We start from the raw sequence: 21,388 nt of genomic DNA on the forward strand, positions 1-21,388 counted from the left end.
TCCAAGTAACACATCCCAAATGTCTTGCTAATGTTCTTTCAAAACATCAAAGTGAGACCTCTTTGTTTTTTTCTTGCTATGTTAAACTGTAGTTCAAATGGAAGGCGAGCAGGTTCAAAATAGACGTCTAAAAGTGGTTAAAGATGCAATTCTTAAGAACTTGAAATGAAGACTTGTGCCAGTTCATGAGCCCATGCTGGTGCTACGTTTGCGTCGTGTTTCTCTTGACATTAGGTTGTGTGAAAATGGGTCTGACGTTAATAGATTTCATGAGATAAAACTTTAATCTCCCCTCATTGTTAGCAGTCAGCCGTGATCCTTCAGCCTCATTTGACATAGGGAGATTAGATTAGAATGAGTAATGAAACAGTCCAGTTTTCTCGGCAGCAGACAGGCCAGAATCAGCAAATACTGCAAAAAAACACGAGAACCTTTGACAAAAAGATGATCTCTGTCAAGCCGGGAAACTTTGGCATCTTAGGTGCATTTGTATTGGGTTAAGAGGCTAATGAGGGATAGCATAGCTTTGAATTTTTCACATCAACAATATGCCTCGACTTCACAGCTCGTTAAGTGTAAAAGATGCAGATGCTAATCTCTAAATTTCTATGGCCTGTACTTGATGCCATCTAGTGTACAGGTTGGCAGTCCCCGCTTTGGTTTCTGTTTCAGTGAATTAAGCTGTAGTGTATGTGACCAAATGAAGCACCTGTAGCCTATTAAAATGCTGACCCATGCCAGGGAAATGAATCATATCCCAGCGGTCGTTAAATCACTGCACACTATTCGCTAAGATGATACATGTAATATATTTTATGAGTTAATGTGGTCAATCAGAAAAATATTCACTTTCAAGACAACAAACCAAAAAAGTTGTTTATTCTAGAAACTCTGCAACGCAAAAACTTTAAAATCTGTCCCGTTTTCAAAGACAAAACAAATGTGCATGTTACAGAAGTAAAAAAAACAAAGCAAAAACACCTTCAGTGACGACTAAAACATGTACATTTTGCAAATATGGCAGCTGATTCACAGACAGATGTAGGGCTACATATGTTGGTAGAAGCACAGTGACGCCCCCTTGTGTTTTAGGCACATCATGAAATGGTCTACTTCAGCATCAGTGCTCTGACTCAAACCACCTTACTATATCTTTTTAAAAGTATTTATTGGTAAAATTCTGTATGTGCTGATTAACTGAAGTGCAAAACATTAAATTTTCTGGTCCATCAACAAAACAAAACAAGAGGTATTACAGAATTCATAACTTGCTCATGGGCACTTCAGACAACATTTTGAAGGCACTGCTTCTTATTTTACACGGTAACAGCATTAGGTTTACTTCTATAGAGTTTGTCCTAAAAGTTGATTTTACACAATTAATTCCTTTAATCTTCTGGTATCTTCCTTTTTTTCTGTTAAACTACAATGTTGGCATGGTAGTTAAATACTGATTATCAGTGCTTGAAAAGGTAGAGGCAGTGAGGTAAAACACTGTTCAGCATGTTATGAATAACATAACACAAGCAACATTATGTACCTGAAAACAGTCCTTGTAATAGGATTTACCTCTATATTTTCTTTATGGTTCTTCTGAGTAAGCTAAATCACAGTAACTACTCTCAGAAAAATGTAATCTAAAACCTGATAACTCACAAGATAACATTAATGTCCGTAATGTTCCACGATAGTACCGCGTCTAATCTTTCCCATAGAAGCCTGGTGATGCTGCTGATGCCCTGACAGGCACACCTTGGGTGGTTCCATCAGGTTTCCACCTTCCCGTAGGTACCATCGGGTGGCCGGTAGTGCTTGGGGAAGGCCCTGATTTGGAGTGAGTTAAAGGCATATTTTCGGGAGCCAATGTTCTTCACTGTGTTTTCTCGTCTGCAGCCCTCGCTGTGAAGACAAAGAAAGCAGGAGGGGAAAGACAGAAAGGATTAGGGTGTTGTAACAAAACACAAGAAAACAACATAATGTAGGTAACTGGACCAACATGCACAAACACTCTTAGCTATATTAGTTCTCGTTGGGAACTAAACAATTTAAAGATTCTCTCTAACTGATCTACTGCAGCTAAATTTGTCTGTAATTAGGTGGAACAAGTTAGTTAGATTGAGATTTATACCTATAGGCTCCTAGTATAAAATGTCAATATGTAACATATCTAGCTAACTAGCATGTCACAGGCTTGCTAGCTTAGTTAAAAGCTAGCTATGTTTTTAATTATATTTATAAGGCTTAATCCACAATTTCTTGCTTATCTCTTAGTTCTTTACAAGCTTAAAAAAATAGTATTTTTTAAATTATATAGGAGTAAAATATCCTTTAATTTATATAGCTAGCTTATCTGTTAAAGGCTATAATAATTTATCTGTATTGACTTTATATTATAAAACATTTATTTTACAATTTGTCTGTTTAGTTAGAGTCCTACTAATTCAGATAGCTGCAACAAGTTAGTGAGACAGTTTTAATGAATTACATTTTTCTCAACTTGATTAGCTTGCATGATTAGTACTAGCTAGCTAGTTACTACTAGCTAGCTAGACCTGGTGGGCTAGACAGATACATTTTCAAAAATATTACCTCTGTGTAACTGGTTAGAAAGCAATTAGCTTTTTGGTAACTTGCACAGTTGTTCCTAATCATAAGAAATTTTGATTCCCATATACATTTTTTAAATTTGATTTGTGAGCTTGTTGCTAACTAGTTAGAACATGTTAACATGTATATTTAAATTAGATTTTAATGGCCTTCTTAAACTTGTTATCTAGCAAACCTAATCGTTTCTAGCTAGTTTACCTTTTTTTGATAACGGAAGTTTACATGGCTATGATAACTTGTTATTTAGTGAGTTAAGTTCTTACTATTTTAGTAGTCATCTAAAACAAGTTAGCAGGATTAATTATATAAAATACAATAGAACTAAACTGAAATGTTCATATTTAACTCGGTTGCTTGTAACTAGGCCTCAACTAAGCCAGAACAAGTTAGCTGAAAAATAGCTAGCTAACTAAATGACAAGTTAACTAGATATTTTTTTACAATGAACATTACAATAATTTAGATTTTTAAATTAAACATCATAATGTAAAAAAAAGAAGAAAAGCACACACTACCAAAACTGTAATTAACAAGAGCCCTCAAACAGAAATAATCTATTTATGTAACGTATTGACAACAAAGAATTTAAAAAAAGAAAACTGAATGAATAACTGGAAAACCACCAACAAATAAAAAATGGAGCAACAATACTGAAGTATGTTTAGATTTTGCAAGTGGAACCACAAAACATTTATTTCAACAGTATCATGACCGTAAGGGCACATAGACAGGTAGGTTTCTTGGATTTGTTGTACATTTAAAGCAACTTGAGTGTTGGACAACACAAGCAAGAGTTTAGACATTAAAAGTGACACTAATTTGAGGCACAGCTGAAAAAACTAACTAAATGTTCTGTACTGTAACAGGTCTGGGTGCAACTGGACTATAACTGTTACCACTGGAATAAATAAACAGAATTTAAACCTGAAAAGTAACAAAATCAGTGAATATTTTCTTTAAATGACTTTCTGCACGATTCACTAAAAAAGTCGTATTAGAAAAAGCTCTTCGGGACATTTTTCTGTCAACACAATAAGTGAATTTCGGCCTTTTAACAGTTTACAGTCAGAAATGAGAATTTTACCAATAGTATTTTTAAATTACAAGCCAAATATCTCCAAAATACCAAATGTATGACATAAGACAGTTAGGCTTAGAGCTTTGGGAATACCTGCAATCTATAGAGTAATTAAGTCACACAAGAAAAAATATCAAAGTGTAAATTAGAGTAAGATAGTAAAAACAGATATACATAGCTAAGAGATGTAGTGACTAGAGCAGGACAATTATAGCACAAACATAATATTCAAAATATAAGTACTAACATTTGTATATACTTTTCTGATTTATAATAAACATCTCAGACAAGATGATAGAACATGGTATTGAGGCCATACAAGCACTTAAATACAGTTCTTGAAAGGCAGTGCAAACATATTATTTTCTAGATATGCAAAAATAACAACAAAAAGTAAAAGTGGACAACATTGAGACATTTCTCCCTCAGGTCCATAAAACAAATTTACCTGAAACCTTTAGTAAGCACTTTATTATAACAGCTTCAAAGATGGTTCTTTAATAATTAATGTATGAAATTAATACTTCTTCTTCATAGAACACTCACTCATTGTTTAACAGCTGTTATATTTATTAATATTATATATTTTCTCTATAAAAAATATTTAGTTTTATCTGCCTGTTTAATAAATGCTAACCTGTAGCCTAATAAACCTTACAGGGTAGGTCTGCAGCTCAAGATGCAGTAATATTGCAAATATAAGAGGTGAGAGTTTAAAAAAAAAGTTTATTTTTTCAGGTAAAATTTAGCAAATCTGACTTTAAAACATAACTACTCCTTAACTCATCAGCTGATTAGTTCATGATCATATGTTTTTAAATAGACTTGTTTTTACTTTAGGCGTCACATTTTTCTCCAGAAAAATATCAAGTCGTCTTGCTAATATGATAGCCACTCTTCAAAGATTGTGACCATTTAGCTTTTTTTATACAGTAGATTTTACATTTGGTTTGAAATTAAGGATCTTTCTTTGTTTTAAATGTCCTGATAATCTTGTAATTCGACTACACGTAGATTATTCTAATTCCAATTATTCTTCTTTTTCTACCAAAAAAATATGAAATGCTAACATGCTAAGAGCCTTGCAGGAATATTGAAAAGGCAGGAAACCACAAAACTATGACCAACGCTTTTTTAACATAAAGCATATAAACTGACCACAACATCAGCTCTTACTAAACAATTTACCAGTTTATTGAAACGCCACAAAATAAAATGAATAAACATAAATTTAAGTCAATAAAATTAGCATGACTCAGCTAACAAGGTGCTCATGATAAAAGTTATAGTCTTTGTGTTATCAGGAATACATTCCATTGCATTATTTTAATTCTTTTAAATATAAAAATGTATAATCTAAAACATGTATAATCTAAATTTGACTGTTTACCATGCTAACAAGGTCCTTTGGGTTTATATTAACTGTGAAGCTCTGATTAAAACACTTGTTATGCCTATTTGTGAATCCAGAGAAGCCTTTTATATTTTTAGGAGACAGATAATTGATCACTGTTCCGTGTATGTGAATGCTAGGAGGTCAAGAGAGCCAGTAAACATCCAAGTGATGCTAATTTGGTCTGATCCATTTCCTTACTGGGTCGATCTTCATGATATATTTCTAGACACTCGAGGGAGGCAACTGAAGCTTCACAGCCTAAGATATCCAGTTTTAAATAGCATACTTCCAGGTAAAGCAGCCAGAATGCTTTTAGTTTCCTAAAATACAATAAACACAATCTATTCAACCTCTTTCTTTGTTTCAAACAATAATTTATGGTACTGTTCTGTCTTGAAAGGAAAATATGAAGTTGTTTAATGTCTGAAAATTAAGGCAGAGCCTAAAGATAAGATTAAAATGCTACATAAATATTATGATTTTTTTTCACAACACATATACGAAATATATTTTAACTGAAAATTAATACTTTATTATAATCATTATTCATTGTTTAATAATTAATTCAATGATAGCAATTTAATAAATTATTTTGCAATATTTTCAATTTTAGAAATACTGACCTTTTATACTAAACACATTTGAGTTGTTCGTTATTTAATCTAGTTTTTAATGGGGCTATTTCAATTATTGTTTTTAAACCATTTTGTCCCTTCAGGAACAAGTAATGTTTACTAAAGCAAAGGGATGATTGTATAAAAGGAAAAAAAATATTCTGGTACAAACAGAAGTAGTAAATACAAATGAGGAGGCTGACTGGGTTTATAGAAAGTGCTGCATCCAAAACATCAAATGTTTGCAAATAGATCCTGCAATAAAAGCTGACTGTAGTATTTGGCACAAGCATGAATACATCCATCGACATTTCAGAAATCTTGTTGCATAATAAACTAAATGTGTTCCGTTACTTTTACAACTGCAGCTAAAGCTTGTAGACATAAATGCTTTGAAGGGTATACGACCTGAAGCACTACTTTGGATAATCACACACAATTCACCTGGTTATCCTACAATCTGCAACACCTGCTATGTCATGAAAGCTAGTAACCAGATATGGTTCTCTCATCTTATTTGTCAAAATAATACCAATCAAACAAGCCTGTTTGATTTGAAAACAAAATTACATTAAATTCTTGTTAGACGTTTGATGTAAACAATGCTGCTTTTTGTCTCCCCTCTTCTATTCTCCTTTATCCAGCCTCAAAACGTACGGATAGCTGTGGTTAAACCACACCTGTTTCTAAAGTGCACCGTATGAAGTAGAAGCAAAAAGCCTCCAACTTTCTAAAAAAAAAAAAAAAAAAACAGGAAGACCCAATGAATTAAAATCAAGACTGAAAAAATATAAATATATGTAAGCTAAAGCATTTTTGCATAAAGGTTCCTCTACATTAGCTCACAAAGCTGAGTGCCAAAGCTGGTGGAAGACTATGAAAGCACAATGGGAAGAAGCTGTTTTATAGATATATTGATTTTCGTAATCAAAGCTACACTCAGTTCCTCCTGAAGCACTGTTCCTACAGTTTATAGCAGTCATACTTTATACATATTAGCAAAAATATGCAGCAAATCTTATCACAGGCAGGAATATCACATTCAGCCTCAACCTGTTCTCATCGGTTCCCATCTATTCTCCTCTGAGGTAAAACGATAAGCAACAAACAGACGTGATATCTTTCTGAGTGCACAAGTTTGAATTCACTTTGGATTGCCTCTGAACCATGCAGACAACATCTGTGCCCAAATGTATCTGTCCTGTGACATTTAGGTAAAAGTTCCTCAGTAAGTTGCATATTGACCACAGGTTTTAGAGCCATGAGAAGCTGTGGTTGCTTTCCACGGCACAGACCTCGCCTTTAGGCATTGTCCGTACGTTTTCTATAGTATAAAGCACATAGCTATTCTAGGTGCTTCACATTAGTCTGTTTTATTCATCTAAAAACCCATTTCAGTGTGTTTGGGTTCATTGCTCTGTTGGAACAACTAATTGTGTCCAAACTGCATTTAGTTGTTGATTTGAGGGGAAATTCCACAAATCCCTTATCCAAATTGGATAAAACAAACATATACATTATGATATTTATGCCCATGATGAGTAAAACTTCTGAATGCAACTGCACATATTCTGGTTTTATTTGTGAGAATTAAGGCTGAGGAACACCAAGCCACCAGAGGGTGTTGTTTGCATTAAATCTGATTTAGAAATGCTTTTTTCTATTGTGCGTTCCCATAAAACACATCGGCCACCATTAAGCGGCTTTGTTCTGTAGCTTTCCTTCTTCTAACATTCACACAAAAAAAAACGTTTTGTAGTGATCACGCACAGGGACTGTTCATGAGGCAGCATTTAGGACAGAAAAAATGCAGATAAGGAACTGAAATCCAACTTTAAATGATTAACGTGACGCCTCAGTTTCCGCAAAAGTAGAAGTATGAGCAGGAAACTTCTGGTTGTTATTTTTTTCCATGAAGAAACTTGAACGGGGTCGTGTAAAGCCCTTCGTTGAGGTTAAACAGCGTGTGCTCGGACCGCACGCTCACAGGAAGGTGGCAGAGTTGCAGAGAACAGCCGGACCCTCACTGGGCCGTTCATCTGCAGCGCACTTTGGCCAAGAAATACGCCACGCTGAGGAAGATCCACACCACTAGCAGGTTGGGGCTGAGCGCCAACAGAGGCAGGGAGTACATGAGGCTGGGGTCCAGCCGCAGGTCGCGCACCGGCAGCAAGCCGCTCAGGTTCTTCTGGATCACCCCTTCCCTTGTCCCAACGCTGCCCAGTCGCAGAGCAGGGGGGGGGGGGGGGGGGGGATGAGAAGGAGGTGGAGCGGCAAAAGAGGAGGAAGAAGGCGACGGGTGAGGAGGAAGGGAAATAAACAGATGGCACGCAGATATGCCAGCAGAGAGATGGCAAATTAATAAGTGGGATGTGAAAGAAAAGAAAAAAAAAACGTGTTGACAGAAAGCAGCTCCCACAAGATGACATAAAAACAATAACATCGATAAACAAATAAAAGACCATCCAGCAAAAATAAGGCGGTTACACGACAAGAGACGTGGCGGGAAGCAGAGGAGGAAAAGAGAGGAGAGAAAAAAAGAGAAATTAGGAAAGATGTTCTTTAAAGAAGGGGGAGAAGAAACAGCAAATGGTTTACCATGTTTATATTCTCTTAGACATGGATGAAGGCGGGAGAGAAGGGAGAAGCTTTAAGCCTAATACATGCAACTTTACGGCTGTTTAACTATCTACTTTATGATCTCAAGCATGCATCTGGACTCAAATCAAATCTGCGGTCATGCTGTTCGGCTGCGGGGGGGCAGAGGAGGAGAGGAACACAGGCAGATGTGAGGAGAAGGAGAAAGATGGAGAGACTTTAAACAGAGTCGTGCAGGCAACTTTGGCTTTGTTGTAGCAAACAGACAGTGATATCTGGAGCAGGGACCAAACAGAGAAGCTGGGAATCACATTTACTGTGGATCAACATCAATGACCAGCAGCAGCTCAGTCACACCGTCTCCTGTCTGAAACCTGCATCTTATTTCTACCAGCAGGAAAACACCTCAGCCTTTTTCCTTTTTATTCAGTGCTAGTAAACGGGACATTACAGATTAGTCTAGCTTCTGGCCTTCAGAAGCTTTTTACTTGACGGAGCTGCTTTTGCATTAGTAGATCTATTGTTTGTTAAATCTGGTTACATTCTAAAAGTATAAATACCCTGATCATTTGGAAATGCAATACATTTTTGATAAATTGCTACTACTGAGCTGCCTTGGACTGTCAGACAAAAGGGAAAAAAATTAGACTGCGCTTAACAACTATAAAACTTTGACAGCATTTAAAGTTTGTTCCACATAATAAATCAGTTTAAACTAAATATCCTAAGCTTCTTTGCATGTGCCCAAACATCGCTCAGTGAGCCAGGCTAACAGCGGCCTTAACGATGTCTTGTTCTTAGAGGAGTCCAATCTGCACAGGAATTTAGAACGGCTCATCCCAAACAGCTTTAAAGAAGCGTGGAACCTTGAACTGAGAAAGCCCTTTGGATGAAGCCACAAGAACTGACGTCGAGTTGTTTTGTTTGATTTTTAAACCTTTTTGGATTTGCCATGTGCCGGATGACAATAGGTTCACAGGTTGTAAGAGAAAAATGCAGATCAGGAAAGAGAAGGAGTAGCAATCTGACTGCGATTGCAAAGTAAAATATCAATCGACAGTTTCAGATCTCTTTTTAATCTTGTTTTCTAAACTAAAATTTGGATTCTTAGAGACTAGCTTTTAATGCTAACAGGCCAGCTAGCTTAAATGCTTGCTTTTTGACTAAATAAGTTTTGAATTTACTTGATTGCAAGCTATGCGTCCATAGATCATGAAATACTAAAGCATTAATTCCATCTACGCTCATGAGATTTTTTAGAACTGTGAATGAACCTAACCTCGACTGACGAATTAATGAATTAGCAAATGATTTATTTACATTCATTATACAATTAGTCCATCTAAATTAAAAGTACTTCGACAAATATGTTTCATGAAGAAAAGAGATAAGAAACTGAAAGGCCTTATCTGATTTGACCTCAGTTACTTATTCCATATTTTTGCATCCAATAATATTCCTGTTTTAGAATGTATCTGATGTGAACCTAACACATGTCTTACCCTGGCACTGTTCTATTGCATTTGGAGACATTTTCCTGATGCCTCAAGGTGCAACCGCTGCCTTTCAGCAACCTGTAAACTGAGTTACTGTGACACATTTCTACGGAGTTTACAGAAATTCTGCTGTTGCCTTTAAAGGTCTTTCAACAAGCTGACATGTATAAGTGGTGGTAAATGTGTTCGCCCATATCATCTATTTTTCTTGTTTTACACTTACATTTTTCAAGAGAGCATGAGCTCCAGTTGACACGTAGAAAACCGGGACCAATTACAAATGGGTGGCACCAAAGCTCCTCCCTGAACATTCAGGTTAAGTTCTCTTTCCTCCCTACTGACCACCAGAAGGCGGTGCTGAAAGCCCTGAATGTTCCCTTCACGCATGCGCCGTTCAAGTAATAAAACCAACGGAGTCACACCTGTGACAGACGGGATGACCCATCAGAACCTATATAGTCCGACGTCATCCGAGGCTCTGCTCCTTTTTTCTTCTCGCATACGGTTTTTGCTGCATGGCTTTGGCTTGCAGAAATATCCTAAACCAATTATTCCGTTGTCAGCCACCTAGGTGTTCTTATCGGCGATGGGAGACCACAGTTACCATGGTCCCCTCTAAGAGAAAGCCTGACAAGGGCCTTTCCATGAGAGTTGAGCAATTGTCTGCAGACGTGGAAGAAATGTATCTCTTTTTAAGGCGTGCCAATCAGAGGCCTGATTGTCTGCAGAGGAGGATGTTTTGTCTTTGGCTGCATCAGCCTCTGACTTTAGGGATGAGGAGGGGCCATCTCATGCTTCTGAGGCTGGCTCTCTCTCATCACCTCAGAGCTCCACAAGGGGAGGAGTCTCCCCCTGGGAATGCCTTTTTCAGCATGGACGGGCTTCTACGTACTCCCTTTTCTGTCCCTCCATCAGAGGAGTACCTGAGGGGGTGGCATGCTTGTTGGCGGGACCCGAGAGTCTTTTCATGCTTCTCCACAGGTTGTTGTGTGTTGGCGGCTATGCATGACTCGGCCAGACCGAGCTTGGGTCACATGGGTTCTCACAGAGGAACCTGCTGTTGCCTCCCTCACTGTGTCACCAAATGAAGCTCTGCGTCATGATGTTCAGTGCCACAGACTCAATGCCGTGTTACGGACGACCTCCTATGCAGGGCTTACAAAGCGGGAGCCCATGTGGGTCCCCTTGGCAGTTCCTTGGCACAGCTTGTGTTTGCCGTCTCGGCATCCCTTCAGGATGCAGGTGCTACAGCAGCTGTTGGGTTTAGTGATGCAGGCTTAGAGGCCTTTGCACTGATGACCAGACAGCTGGGCCGCTTGATGTCATTCCTGGTTTAAGCTCATCACCAGGTCTGGCTGGCACTGTCAGCCTGAGGTGACGTCAGACTTTATAGGTTCTGATTGGTCATCCCACCTGTCACAGGTGTGACTCCATTGGTATCATTACTGGAACGGCGCAGAAGGAACATTCAGGGCTTTCAGCACCGGCCTCTGATTCATAGAACCGTAGTTACATACGCAACGTTCAATGTGAAACATAACTGGTTTCTTTTATGGTTTAATTTAATCTGTGTTATCTGGTTTGGCCCTGCAATCAACACGGGCCTAAAGCAAATGACTGTTTACCCATATTATTACTGGAAGCCAATGGAGGAAAGGAGGAGGACAAAGAAAAAATGACGATGATGATGGCAGCAACAACATCAATTCTAAAAATGTTTGACACATTTTCTCTGAGATGAACTCCAATTTGTTTTCTTTCCAGCAGATCACCTCATATTTCTTTTTTTTTAATCAAATATGGACAAATCGGATTTCAGTTCAGTGCTTAAATGATGCAGTTCATCTGTACATCATGACTCCCAATAGCCCAGGTAGTAAACCACCTACCTGCGCATGCAGTCTAGCGCCTGGGTGAAGACCTGCGGCGCCATGCCGTGCTCATGCTGCAGGATCAGGCACTGCTCCAGTGTGACTGACATGGCCGTGCGATCTTTGGCACTCTTGCAGCTGGTGAAACGGACGCCGTTCAGCCGGCGGCAAATCTAGAGCAGAAAAGAGAAGGAACTGAGTTGCAACAGGCAGATTCCTCCTTTCTTCTGTGTTTGGATGTTTTCATGCAATAATCACATATTCTGCAGTCACCTCAGCAGCCTGCCACAGAATGTCCACGTTCTTGTTCTTGCGGGCATTGACGTTCTGGCCCAGAAACCTCAGCAGCTCAGGGAGACAAGTCTGGGAACGAGATCTTGGAAGGCCTGAATGTAGGTAACCAAGGTTGCAGGATTTAGAAGAGCTGAGAACCCGTTAGAAAAACTCTGCTAAAATGTTCCTGTGGAGCTAAAATCTTCTCTTTTCTCATTTTCTGAGAGAATAAAGACATAAACGTTTCTCCACTCACAGTCCTCAGGTAGGACTTCTTTAAACTGTTCGTAGTACGAGTTCAGCCTGGAGAGACTCTCTACGTTGATGATTTCCTGCAGGGATGTGTCACCAAACCTGAGAAGTAAAAACAGAAACTATAAGGTGTCTTTCTGCTCGTTTGGATGACTCTGCAGTGGAAACGTGTCTCTGTCGGCTCACTTCTCAGCCAGGGTTTGCTGCTCGTTGATGCCGACGTTAAAGTGCACCGGCTGGACCCTCAGCAGCATCCCACTCTGGATCTCCCGCGGCAGCGCATCGAACATGCTGCCTGGCAGCGGGATGCGTACGTTGAAGCCGTCCCTGTTGCCTGTGATAATCGGCAGCATGTCGGGGGCGGAGCTACCGGCCGCCTGGGTAACCTTGATCAAAATGAAAAGGAAAACACTTCAGGATTCTCCTTCGATTTTTAACTGCTGTATTTTCATTCAGTTATTTTACCTTAAAGGTGACATTACGCAGATCCATCACACCGACACTCATGTCCTCTAACATGGCAAGCTCATCTCCTACACACACACAGACAGCAAATGAACTAAATCCAGTTAAAAAGAAGAAGAAGAAGTGAAGGTTAGAGAGCATCTGTGTCGGACCATAGGTGCTGAGCAGCGACTCGAACTGAGCCAGCAGGCCGATGGTGTAGAGCTGCCGCAGGAAACCGTTATCTCGAAGACAATTCCTCAGTTTAATGACAAAGCCGCAGATGAGTGCAGTGAGCTGCAACAAACGTTAGAGACACATCAGAAAGAGGGCGGTGTAATATGAAGCCTACAGCATTCTGGTTTCAGATGCACTTCTAGACTACAGTTTGAGCAGTCACAAACTTTAACGGTGGAATCTGTTGTTTATCTGGATGTTTGCTTGGACTCAGTGTGATGCTGAAAAATTTAATCCGTCATCTTTGGCTTCTTGCAGACGGCTGAAGGTTTTAGGTACAAACCGACAGGTTTCAAGCCACAGTTCCATCTGAAGAAATACAAGCCTAAAGATGGCTGCTGCCACCACCACCTCATTCTCAGTGTAGTTTTAGTACCAAACATGCTTATTGCAGATGGGCTCCAAAAGCTCTAGCTTGGTTCCATCAGGCCATTACACTTTTGCTTCTTTAGCTAAAGTTTATTTGGGAAAAAAAGGCCTTTGATCAGTTTGCAGTCATTGTAAAGCAAAAAGAGGCTTTTAAACCTTAACTCTTGCAACATCTGCTTGCATAAGCTGATTCTTTGTCAGGTATGATCAGTTACAGGACTCTGATTCTGCACAAAGTGTTTAATGGGTAAAGTTAAATACACAATTGCACTGTAACTCCTTGACATGAATAGCTCAACGGCAGCAGGAAAACACCTAATGCAGTCTGCAGTACGTATCTGAACTTACTAATATATTATATTAAGTTGGGTATACGTTGGGTATTTAAACTTGAACTTTAGTGTGGATTGCCTGTGGTTCTAAATAACTTCCCTGACACGATTTACAACTTATTTGAACATTTTCCCCCTGTGTTCTTTGCCTTAATGTTGGTAGATAAGGCAGAAATGGCTCTGTCAATGCTGTGAGCTTCACTGCCACCACCATTACAACGTCTTTGTTGTTGGGGGTCAGATCGGCTGTTACAGTGGCATCACGTCAGCTGACCCTGAGCCCCTGCATTCCTCTGCCACATGGATCATGTTGTGCGTGCTGACCGTCTGGCAGAAGACGACGTCCCGGCGGTACTGCAGCGACACGTCCATGGCAATGGTGGGGGCGCTGTCCTGCATGAGCAGGAAGACCATGGACTTCTTGGCCTTGTCGCTCATCATAGTAACGCACTCTGTGAGCGTGGTGAGGAGCGGGTACAGCACCTCGCTCCACTCGCCTGGGGACAGAGACGGCACAGACGTAACAATAAAACCAAGGGGCATTTAGATGAAACTCAACCTGTAATTAAGCTCAATTACACCGTAAGAGAGAGAGAAACAGACGACACATGGAACAGAGACAGAGCAAGAGAAGCAGGAGCGCTGACAGACACCAATGTACGTTAATTTTGTTTTTCAGATGACAGAAAAAGACAGAAAGTGACTGTTTCTTTTAAAACAAGAATTCATTCAAAGTTAAACGGCAACAGTTGCATTTTATGGATTTATGATTGTTTTGGTATTCTTGTAGAGTTAATGCATTAGTTTTGTCACTATTTTTTTTTAATTATTCAGTTAAGGCACTAAATTTGGCACCTGGAGGAATGCCTCAACAGTTTTTTAAATTTCAGACCCAAGAAATTGGTTTAGAGCTATAAGTCACTAAGGTCTGACTGACTTTCAATCACACTATTTGGTGCCCTTTACGATGCAAACTACTAGTCTAGCCAGCAAGATTGATGTACACCATGTGTATCCAATACACAGCTTGTGGGTCTGGACAGGCTCACAGTTTTGGTGTTAAAGGACGGATGATTATGTAGAAAAACACCTCCTGCCCACTGTCAGGAATGCTAGAGGATCTGTAATGGTAGATTATAAGTCATCATCACATTTTAAATGAAAATGTGATGATCTCTGCTAGAAAACTGCAACAGGTCATCATTGGGTAATCCAGTGGGTTAATGAGCTTTAAGGAACAAGTAGTTTTGTTCCTGAAACTTAGGTTGGTGTTTTAGAAACTCCTGATTCACAGAAAGTCTAGTGGCAACTCGTAATGTTAAAGTTAATGTTAAAATGAGCTGGCTGAGCTTTTTCAAGTTTTCCAGCCTCTTCTTCAGAGTACTGAGAAGTGTCATTTCTGCCTAACTGCTCGGCATAACACATCTGCCCAAAGGGGCCAAAGGCCACCTGGGAAAAAAGAGAAAATAAATCCTGACATCTTTAAATGGTAAAGAAGAAAAAAACAGGCCTAAATGCCAAGAAAGGCATGGGTGAGACAGCAGCTCTTACCTGGGTACGCCTCCTCTGCACTCGGGCTTCCATCTGGAAGAAGGGGTGAAGGTGCAACGTGCATGATTAGCAGACACGGTAAGCCACACGTAGAAAACACTGCAGACCAGGGTCAAAGATCTAACCATCTACTGTACAGCTTTACATTTGCTTTAGAAGAATTAGACCTTTCAGGCAACAGTCTCCAGAGCAGAGAGAGCTGCTTTACTTTATTCCCACACTGGTTGGAAGGGATAGATGTTTGACCATGGTCCAGAACAACATTTAAAGTGCTGACTGAAACACCATGGGCAAAGACAAAGATTAAACACCACTGGCACACAGCTGGCCTGCTGTAAACAAGACACATAAACCAGGTTCAAGTTCAGTCTCAGAGGCTTCAGAGGCTTCCATCCCATCATGTCATATGAATTAGTCTCTGAATGATCCCCCCCCCCAGGTATTTCAAACAAGAACTGGGTCAACACGTTTTCATTTACTGTAGGTTTTCTTCAATCCAAATAGGATCTCCATCACTTATATAGGCTCTACAAGCACCAAACACCAAAATCACAGAGAACATTGGAGAATGTGGTCCAGATATTGTGAGAAGACCAAAACAGCGTGTTACTAAGGATTATTACCCCGTCTGTCTTGGCACTTCCCTCACACGGTGCAAATGATGAGAGGGTTTTCTCCCTGATGCAGAGCCAGTGGACCTCTAAAAGGTCCCTTGGATGAGCTTAACAAAGCCTGGGGTTCTACCTGAGTCCTTTTACACACTACACAAACAAAGAGAGATTTTTCTACATGGTCTCTACTTGTATAGCGCTTTATTAAGTCTGATGAGCCCAAAGCGCTTTACACTGCAGTCAGCCACTCCTGCTTTCTCTCAGATATTTGTTCATTTATTTGACCAGCATGACTTGAAAAGTGAGCTATTATTGTTCCAAGTTCATTTTCTAATACAGAAGAGTCCTTATTTCTATCATTATTAAATTCCAGACATTTTAAAGTCATTTAAAGTCATCCTGGGTATCGTCTTTCTTCTGAATGAGGAAGCTGGTTCAGAACTTCCCTCTAGTGGCTACATTGCCTAAAAGAAGGCCTGTTGTGTTAAATACGTTGCACCAGTCAAGTTAAAAGCAGGCCTGTTGGTCCCATGAACAACGCTTTTCATTAATCTATGAGTCCCCTCTGGATGCCCTGGACAGAACATGAGAAGTGGAGAAAAGAGGAGGTTAGGTAACCCTACCATAGCAGACATGACGATGGCTAAGATAATCTAGACAATGTGCTTTCTGAAAGAAAGGCACTGCAGTAGACAGAGGTGGTCTGGGCTGCCATTAAATACGTCGCGGTACACGGCTGGAGGAGCTCCACCATTTCTGTCGTCGTTCTTTGTTTGCTTCAGTGATTCTACGCAAGATATTCTGTGCTACGCTCCAACTACAATTACTGCTGTTGTTTTGTTTGTCATGTTTGGGTACGTCTCTGTAAGCCCCAGAAGATGGACTAAAATAGACACAAAACGAAAGAAAAACACACACACACAACACTTTGCACGCATGCATCTGTGTATCTAACATTGAGCTTAAAAAAGGCCTTCAAGGTAAGGCTTTCTAACTTAGAACTGTGGCAGCAGCATCATGAGGTGAGACCGTTTCACAAAGTGGATGAAATAATGAAACCCTGACAGAACTGTGTGTTCCAGCAGGATAATGATACCAGACACAAATGACAAATGGTTTTGGAATAGATAAATTAGGCTACCATTATGGTAAGTTCTTAAAAGGCCCTCCTACTTTTTAAAAACACTGCTTTAATTCAGGGTCTGTGTTAGAAACACAACCAACCAGTTTTTAAAAGCTCTACCAATTCTGCCACTAGCCAGAACTATAGATGAAGTATGTGGTTGAGACTTAATTTGCCAAGAAACATTTAAGCTAATTTTATTGGAATGGACAGATGGATTTGAGCCTGTGTGGAATAGAGAAAGTCCACATAAATTCAAAATTCTTGTTTATTAAAGCCTACCCTGGAAATGAAATGTTCAAAAAAAAAAAAAAAAAGCCCAGAATGACAATCACTGCCATGGTGAGTGGATGTAAACTGACTGGATCCTCTATGCTGTCACAGAAAACAGAAACAACAGAAAATGGTAAAAAAAAGAAAAGAAAAAAGACAACAACATACAGTTTTCCTGTTCGGGGCTGGGGGGTCGTGCAGATGAGGAGAGGGCAGGCGAAGACGAAGAGTATGGTGGTGATGATGATGGTGGAGGTGGTTCTGATGGTAACGAGTCCTGTGACGAACTTCCTGGGTTGATCCAGAAAGCTCGTCTCTTTTCGTCGCCTTTTCACAGCCACACACACACACACAAGACTTTATTTACACCAACAAATGGCCTCATGTAACAAGTCTACAGTTTTTTTTTTTAATAAAACATGATGGTGAAAACTGATTCCAGCAGAGCAAATTAAGCTGAAGTGGACTAAAAATAGGAACAGGAAATGAGGGAATGTGTCACCTTTCTGACTGCTGCCCTGCAGGTCAGGCTGGCTGCTATCCAGACTACTGCTGCTGGGTCTCCTCTCTTTCTGCAGCAGCTTATCCACTCGTTGGATGATGCACTCCAGAGATTTGTCCACATTTACCCACACCTTCTCCTAGGCAGACAAAAGATTTTAAGTCATATCTGCTGGATATAGTGAATGTGACTAAAAGTGATTCTGGAGAACCAAAATAACTAATTATAATAATCACAAAAGGCTGATATTGTTGAGGATGTTGTAAAAACCTACCCACTCCTCTTCCTGCCAGTCCACATGCAATGAAGATCGACTGTTGCGACCACTCCACTTGGCGAGCAGAGTATCCTGGTCATTGCGGAGGACCACTTGTTCTGGTTCAGTTGTAGGAGATGCTTTGGAGGCAATGTACTCGGGCCGGCCTGCGTTCAAAGCCTGGATGGCCGAAGCCAGCAGTTTGCAGTCGCACACTGTCACCAGCTGACGAGTCTGACCACATCACATGAGAACATATCAGTTTTGAAAGAAGAATAAATAGAGAGTAACTACCAGATGAAACAGCCAGTGGTACCTTATCGGTCAGGATAGCCAGCGTCCTCTCCAGTCCGCTGGCTGATCGGTCTTTGGCGGCGCGGGAAAGCCTCTCAGCGTAGTAGTTGACCTGAGTCTTCAGTGTGTTGATGTGAGCAATGATCTCTTTGGCTCGGACAATGTCCTGGGGTATGTAGACAATGGACTGCGAGCTGGACTGAGCACTGCTGTATGAAGAAAAGATAATTATCAAACCTTACGCTGATGACATTCTTTTCTATACTACTAAAGGAAAAAGTTAGTGGCTGATTTTGAGAAGATCTGTTTCCAAACTAGGAGCCAGGAGGGAGGGATGCCACTCTCTTGTCCAATATTATTTTGTTAAAGACATTTAAAGAATGATACAACTTTTGCATGCACATGCCTGCTGCGGATGATGTTTTAACAACATGTTTTCAGCCAGTGGGCAATACCCTCAACTTTTGAACTCTAGAAAGATCCTTTCTAAAATCTTTTACAAGTGCAAACAGGCTTTCTAGAAGGCTGAACAAACACCGACCTGTAACCTGTTTTCTATGATGTCTGGGTTTGGTAAATAACTCCAAGCACCGTCAGTTAACGTGTGACACAAGACAGGGTTATTTAAAAATAGTTATAGCATAATAAATTAAGTGTAAGTACCGATCAAGCGCTGACCAGCTGTGCTTACATCTGAAATAGGAACTATTTGTCTTAACAGTTTTAACATCTTAGTGCATGCCGTTCGAATGGCTATGATCAGGCCTCACCTTTCTGATTCTCATTATATTATGCATAACAAACATCTGCAGCAGTGGGAATTGAAAATCTAGAACATCCTTGCCATTCTAGTTGGAAGCTAACCTGACTCTGGCCAGATGGATGTAGTTCCACCGAGCTCCACATGTCTCCACACATCCATCTGGACTTGCTGCCATTGTGAAGGATTTCAGTACAACATAAAATGGAGAGGCAACCAGGATAGACGGGCGGGATTTTCAAAGATGTGACGTATCAGAGAAGTGACTGTTTGGATCCACAATGGCGGCTCGCAGCGAGGAAGCAAGAGGCAACATTAGCTCCCTTTCCATTGCGCCTTAAAAGCCTGGAGCTTTTTAAATCACGGGTAGCGTTTCCATACACTAATTTAATTTACCCGCGCTTTACTTTCCCGGGGCTTTGGTTCCCCAACCGACCCAGTAGTTCTATGCTTTCGTGGGGCTTGTTGAGGGGGCGGGGTTGCGTGCAGTAAGAAAAACTGTCCACCTCAAGGGTGGAGTAGGGAGATGGGTTTACTAACCTATGAATTTTATAACCTTCATTTATCACAAAAGGTTCTTTGAAAATTATTTCAGGTAAGAAAGTACACCTCCAAACTTCATCTGTGCAGTCAGTTCATCAGGATTATGAGTAAATTTTATTTCTGCTCGGACTTGTCAGGGATGGCCTGCTGACAGGCGAGCCTGGCCGGGAAGACAGCCGTGTTACGGCCGCTGCTGCTGCGTTATTACTCGGCCACACGGTCAGTGATTTACTGCTGACTGGACCATGTTCGTCATGGCTGAAAACCCTAGAGGGTTTACTAAAGTAGTGGGGGATATCTCCGTCCGGACGGACGGACGGAGATATCCAAAGTTAAAATCTTGGCTGGATGTTTTCGGCGTTTTGAGTTCATTTTAAACTGTTTGACCACTCCCTCTCGCTGTGTACGTATGTGTGTGTGTGTGTGTGTGCGTGTGCGTGTGTGTGTGTGTGTGTGGTGCAGGCTCCTTTCCATGGCAGAGAAAAAAGAGGACAGAACTGCTCAATGCTTATAGCCTGGCTTTAACCTACATAAAAATGATTTTGCTGTGATCAAAAGTCTGCGATACACCCGCTCAGGTAGAATTAGTATCACTGGAGGGGCGGAGTGATATGGGAAGAATATTTAATGCAACTTATGGTACAAAAAATATGACCATAATGTATGCTAATTCTTTAAAAGAACACCGACATCGGTCATTTACTGACATCGCCATATATCCATGATGGCGGCTGTTCTGTTTTGGTTTCCCCTCCGTCGCTCTCATCAGCATCACAGGTTAGTTTGATGTGAGTGGTTTAAGTAGCGCGTCAGTAAAGATGACAGACAAATGTTTATCCAGACATATGCAAGTATTTTTGATAAGGCCCCTCCTTCTGAAATACAATGGAGCGATTCCAGATGGATGTGTGGAGCTCGGTGGAAAGTCAGGTTGGTCTGGAAGCTTTTTGTCCCATAAATCATCAGCACCTTCAACAGGTCTTTTGCTTTTGTCCTGGGGTTGATACGCATTTTCCATCAATTCAACAAATTCATCACTGGGACTCAAAACCCATCTTACTAATGAATGATGTGAAGCTGAACATTACCATGCAATGTATACTTGTATTACATTTGACAAAAGTTTTAAAGTAACTTCAAAATGTTTGTTTCCTCTTATACAGTGTATAAAAGCAGCTACTTTGAGTAAAGACAAATAGTTCTGACTCTTTATGGTTGCCGTGTGTCTTGACAAGCATAGCAGTGAGACACAAACTGTGAAATGAAAACGAGCAAAATTAATGTAACAACTCACCATCCCTCCTCATAAACGCTGATCAAAAAAAGTAACACAAACAAATTAAGAAAGCTACTGAATATTACAAAGCAGTGCATTCATTTAATGTCAAATCATAACAGCTCAATGATTTGCTTGTTTTCAGCATCTAAAATAAAAACGTAAATATGAATGAAGAAAAAATAACATATTTAACTCAAGGAAAAGAAAGAAAGATGACTTTTTTCCTGGATTTGGTCTCTTTAATGTCCCGCTCTGGTGAACTTACTGTTTCTTTGCCTCCTCGAACTTCTGGATGAGCTTCCTGAGGCCGCCGCTTTTAAAGCCCTGGCAATGAGCAGCCGGAGCGCCGATGGTTACCACGTCGTAGGTGTGCTCTGCAGGGATAAACAGCCGTTTGCACAGGAACGGGCAGCACACAAACAAATGTTTGCATCTGATGTTTTACCGAAGCCCAGCTCGTTCTGCACCCTCATCCTCTGCACATGGAGGTTGGTTGGCATGAACTCCAGCTTCCTGTCTGCCTTCAGGTTGCTAGCTTTGAACGAGGGACCTGATGTGGTAACCATACCGAGGAGAAAGCTTACTCACCGCTACATATAGTTCTACTCATTTAACAACCTTTGGGAAGC

At 40.4% G+C, this 21,388-nt stretch overlaps 1 protein-coding gene across 6 annotated transcripts in view; it reads right to left on the reverse strand.

Moving 5' to 3' along the window:
- Window positions 1-844: 844 nt before the first annotated feature.
- LOC105936514 (inositol polyphosphate-4-phosphatase type I A) overlaps window positions 845-21,388 on the reverse strand; it is a 48,147-nt gene continuing 27,603 nt past the window's right edge. Inside the window, exons 12-27 of one of the 6 annotated variants that reach the window (XM_036127921.1) lie at window positions 21,205-21,309; window positions 21,025-21,133; window positions 20,775-20,792; window positions 18,200-18,386; window positions 17,902-18,117; window positions 17,628-17,766; window positions 17,294-17,452; window positions 15,119-15,151; window positions 13,892-14,064; window positions 12,803-12,926; window positions 12,651-12,718; window positions 12,372-12,571; window positions 12,190-12,287; window positions 11,934-12,046; window positions 11,679-11,833; window positions 845-1,899 (exon numbers count right to left, since the gene is read on the reverse strand). In XM_036127921.1, coding sequence (XP_035983814.1) covers window positions 1,767-1,899; window positions 11,679-11,833; window positions 11,934-12,046; window positions 12,190-12,287; window positions 12,372-12,571; window positions 12,651-12,718; window positions 12,803-12,926; window positions 13,892-14,064; window positions 15,119-15,151; window positions 17,294-17,452; window positions 17,628-17,766; window positions 17,902-18,117; window positions 18,200-18,386; window positions 20,775-20,792; window positions 21,025-21,133; window positions 21,205-21,309 — 2,030 coding nt within the window. In that variant the 3' untranslated portion in view covers window positions 845-1,766. The remainder of the gene's footprint in view (window positions 1,900-11,678; window positions 11,834-11,933; window positions 12,047-12,189; window positions 12,288-12,371; window positions 12,572-12,650; window positions 12,719-12,802; window positions 12,927-13,891; window positions 14,065-15,118; window positions 15,152-17,293; window positions 17,453-17,627; window positions 17,767-17,901; window positions 18,118-18,199; window positions 18,387-20,774; window positions 20,793-21,024; window positions 21,134-21,204; window positions 21,310-21,388) is intronic. The other 5 variants (XM_036127923.1, XM_036127922.1, XM_036127926.1 and 2 more) reach the window with 5 other exon arrangements.

The sequence above is a fragment of the Fundulus heteroclitus genome, chromosome 24 (genome assembly GCF_011125445.2).
Source record: "Fundulus heteroclitus isolate FHET01 chromosome 24, MU-UCD_Fhet_4.1, whole genome shotgun sequence".
Classification (NCBI taxonomy): Eukaryota; Metazoa; Chordata; class Actinopteri; order Cyprinodontiformes; family Fundulidae; genus Fundulus; species Fundulus heteroclitus.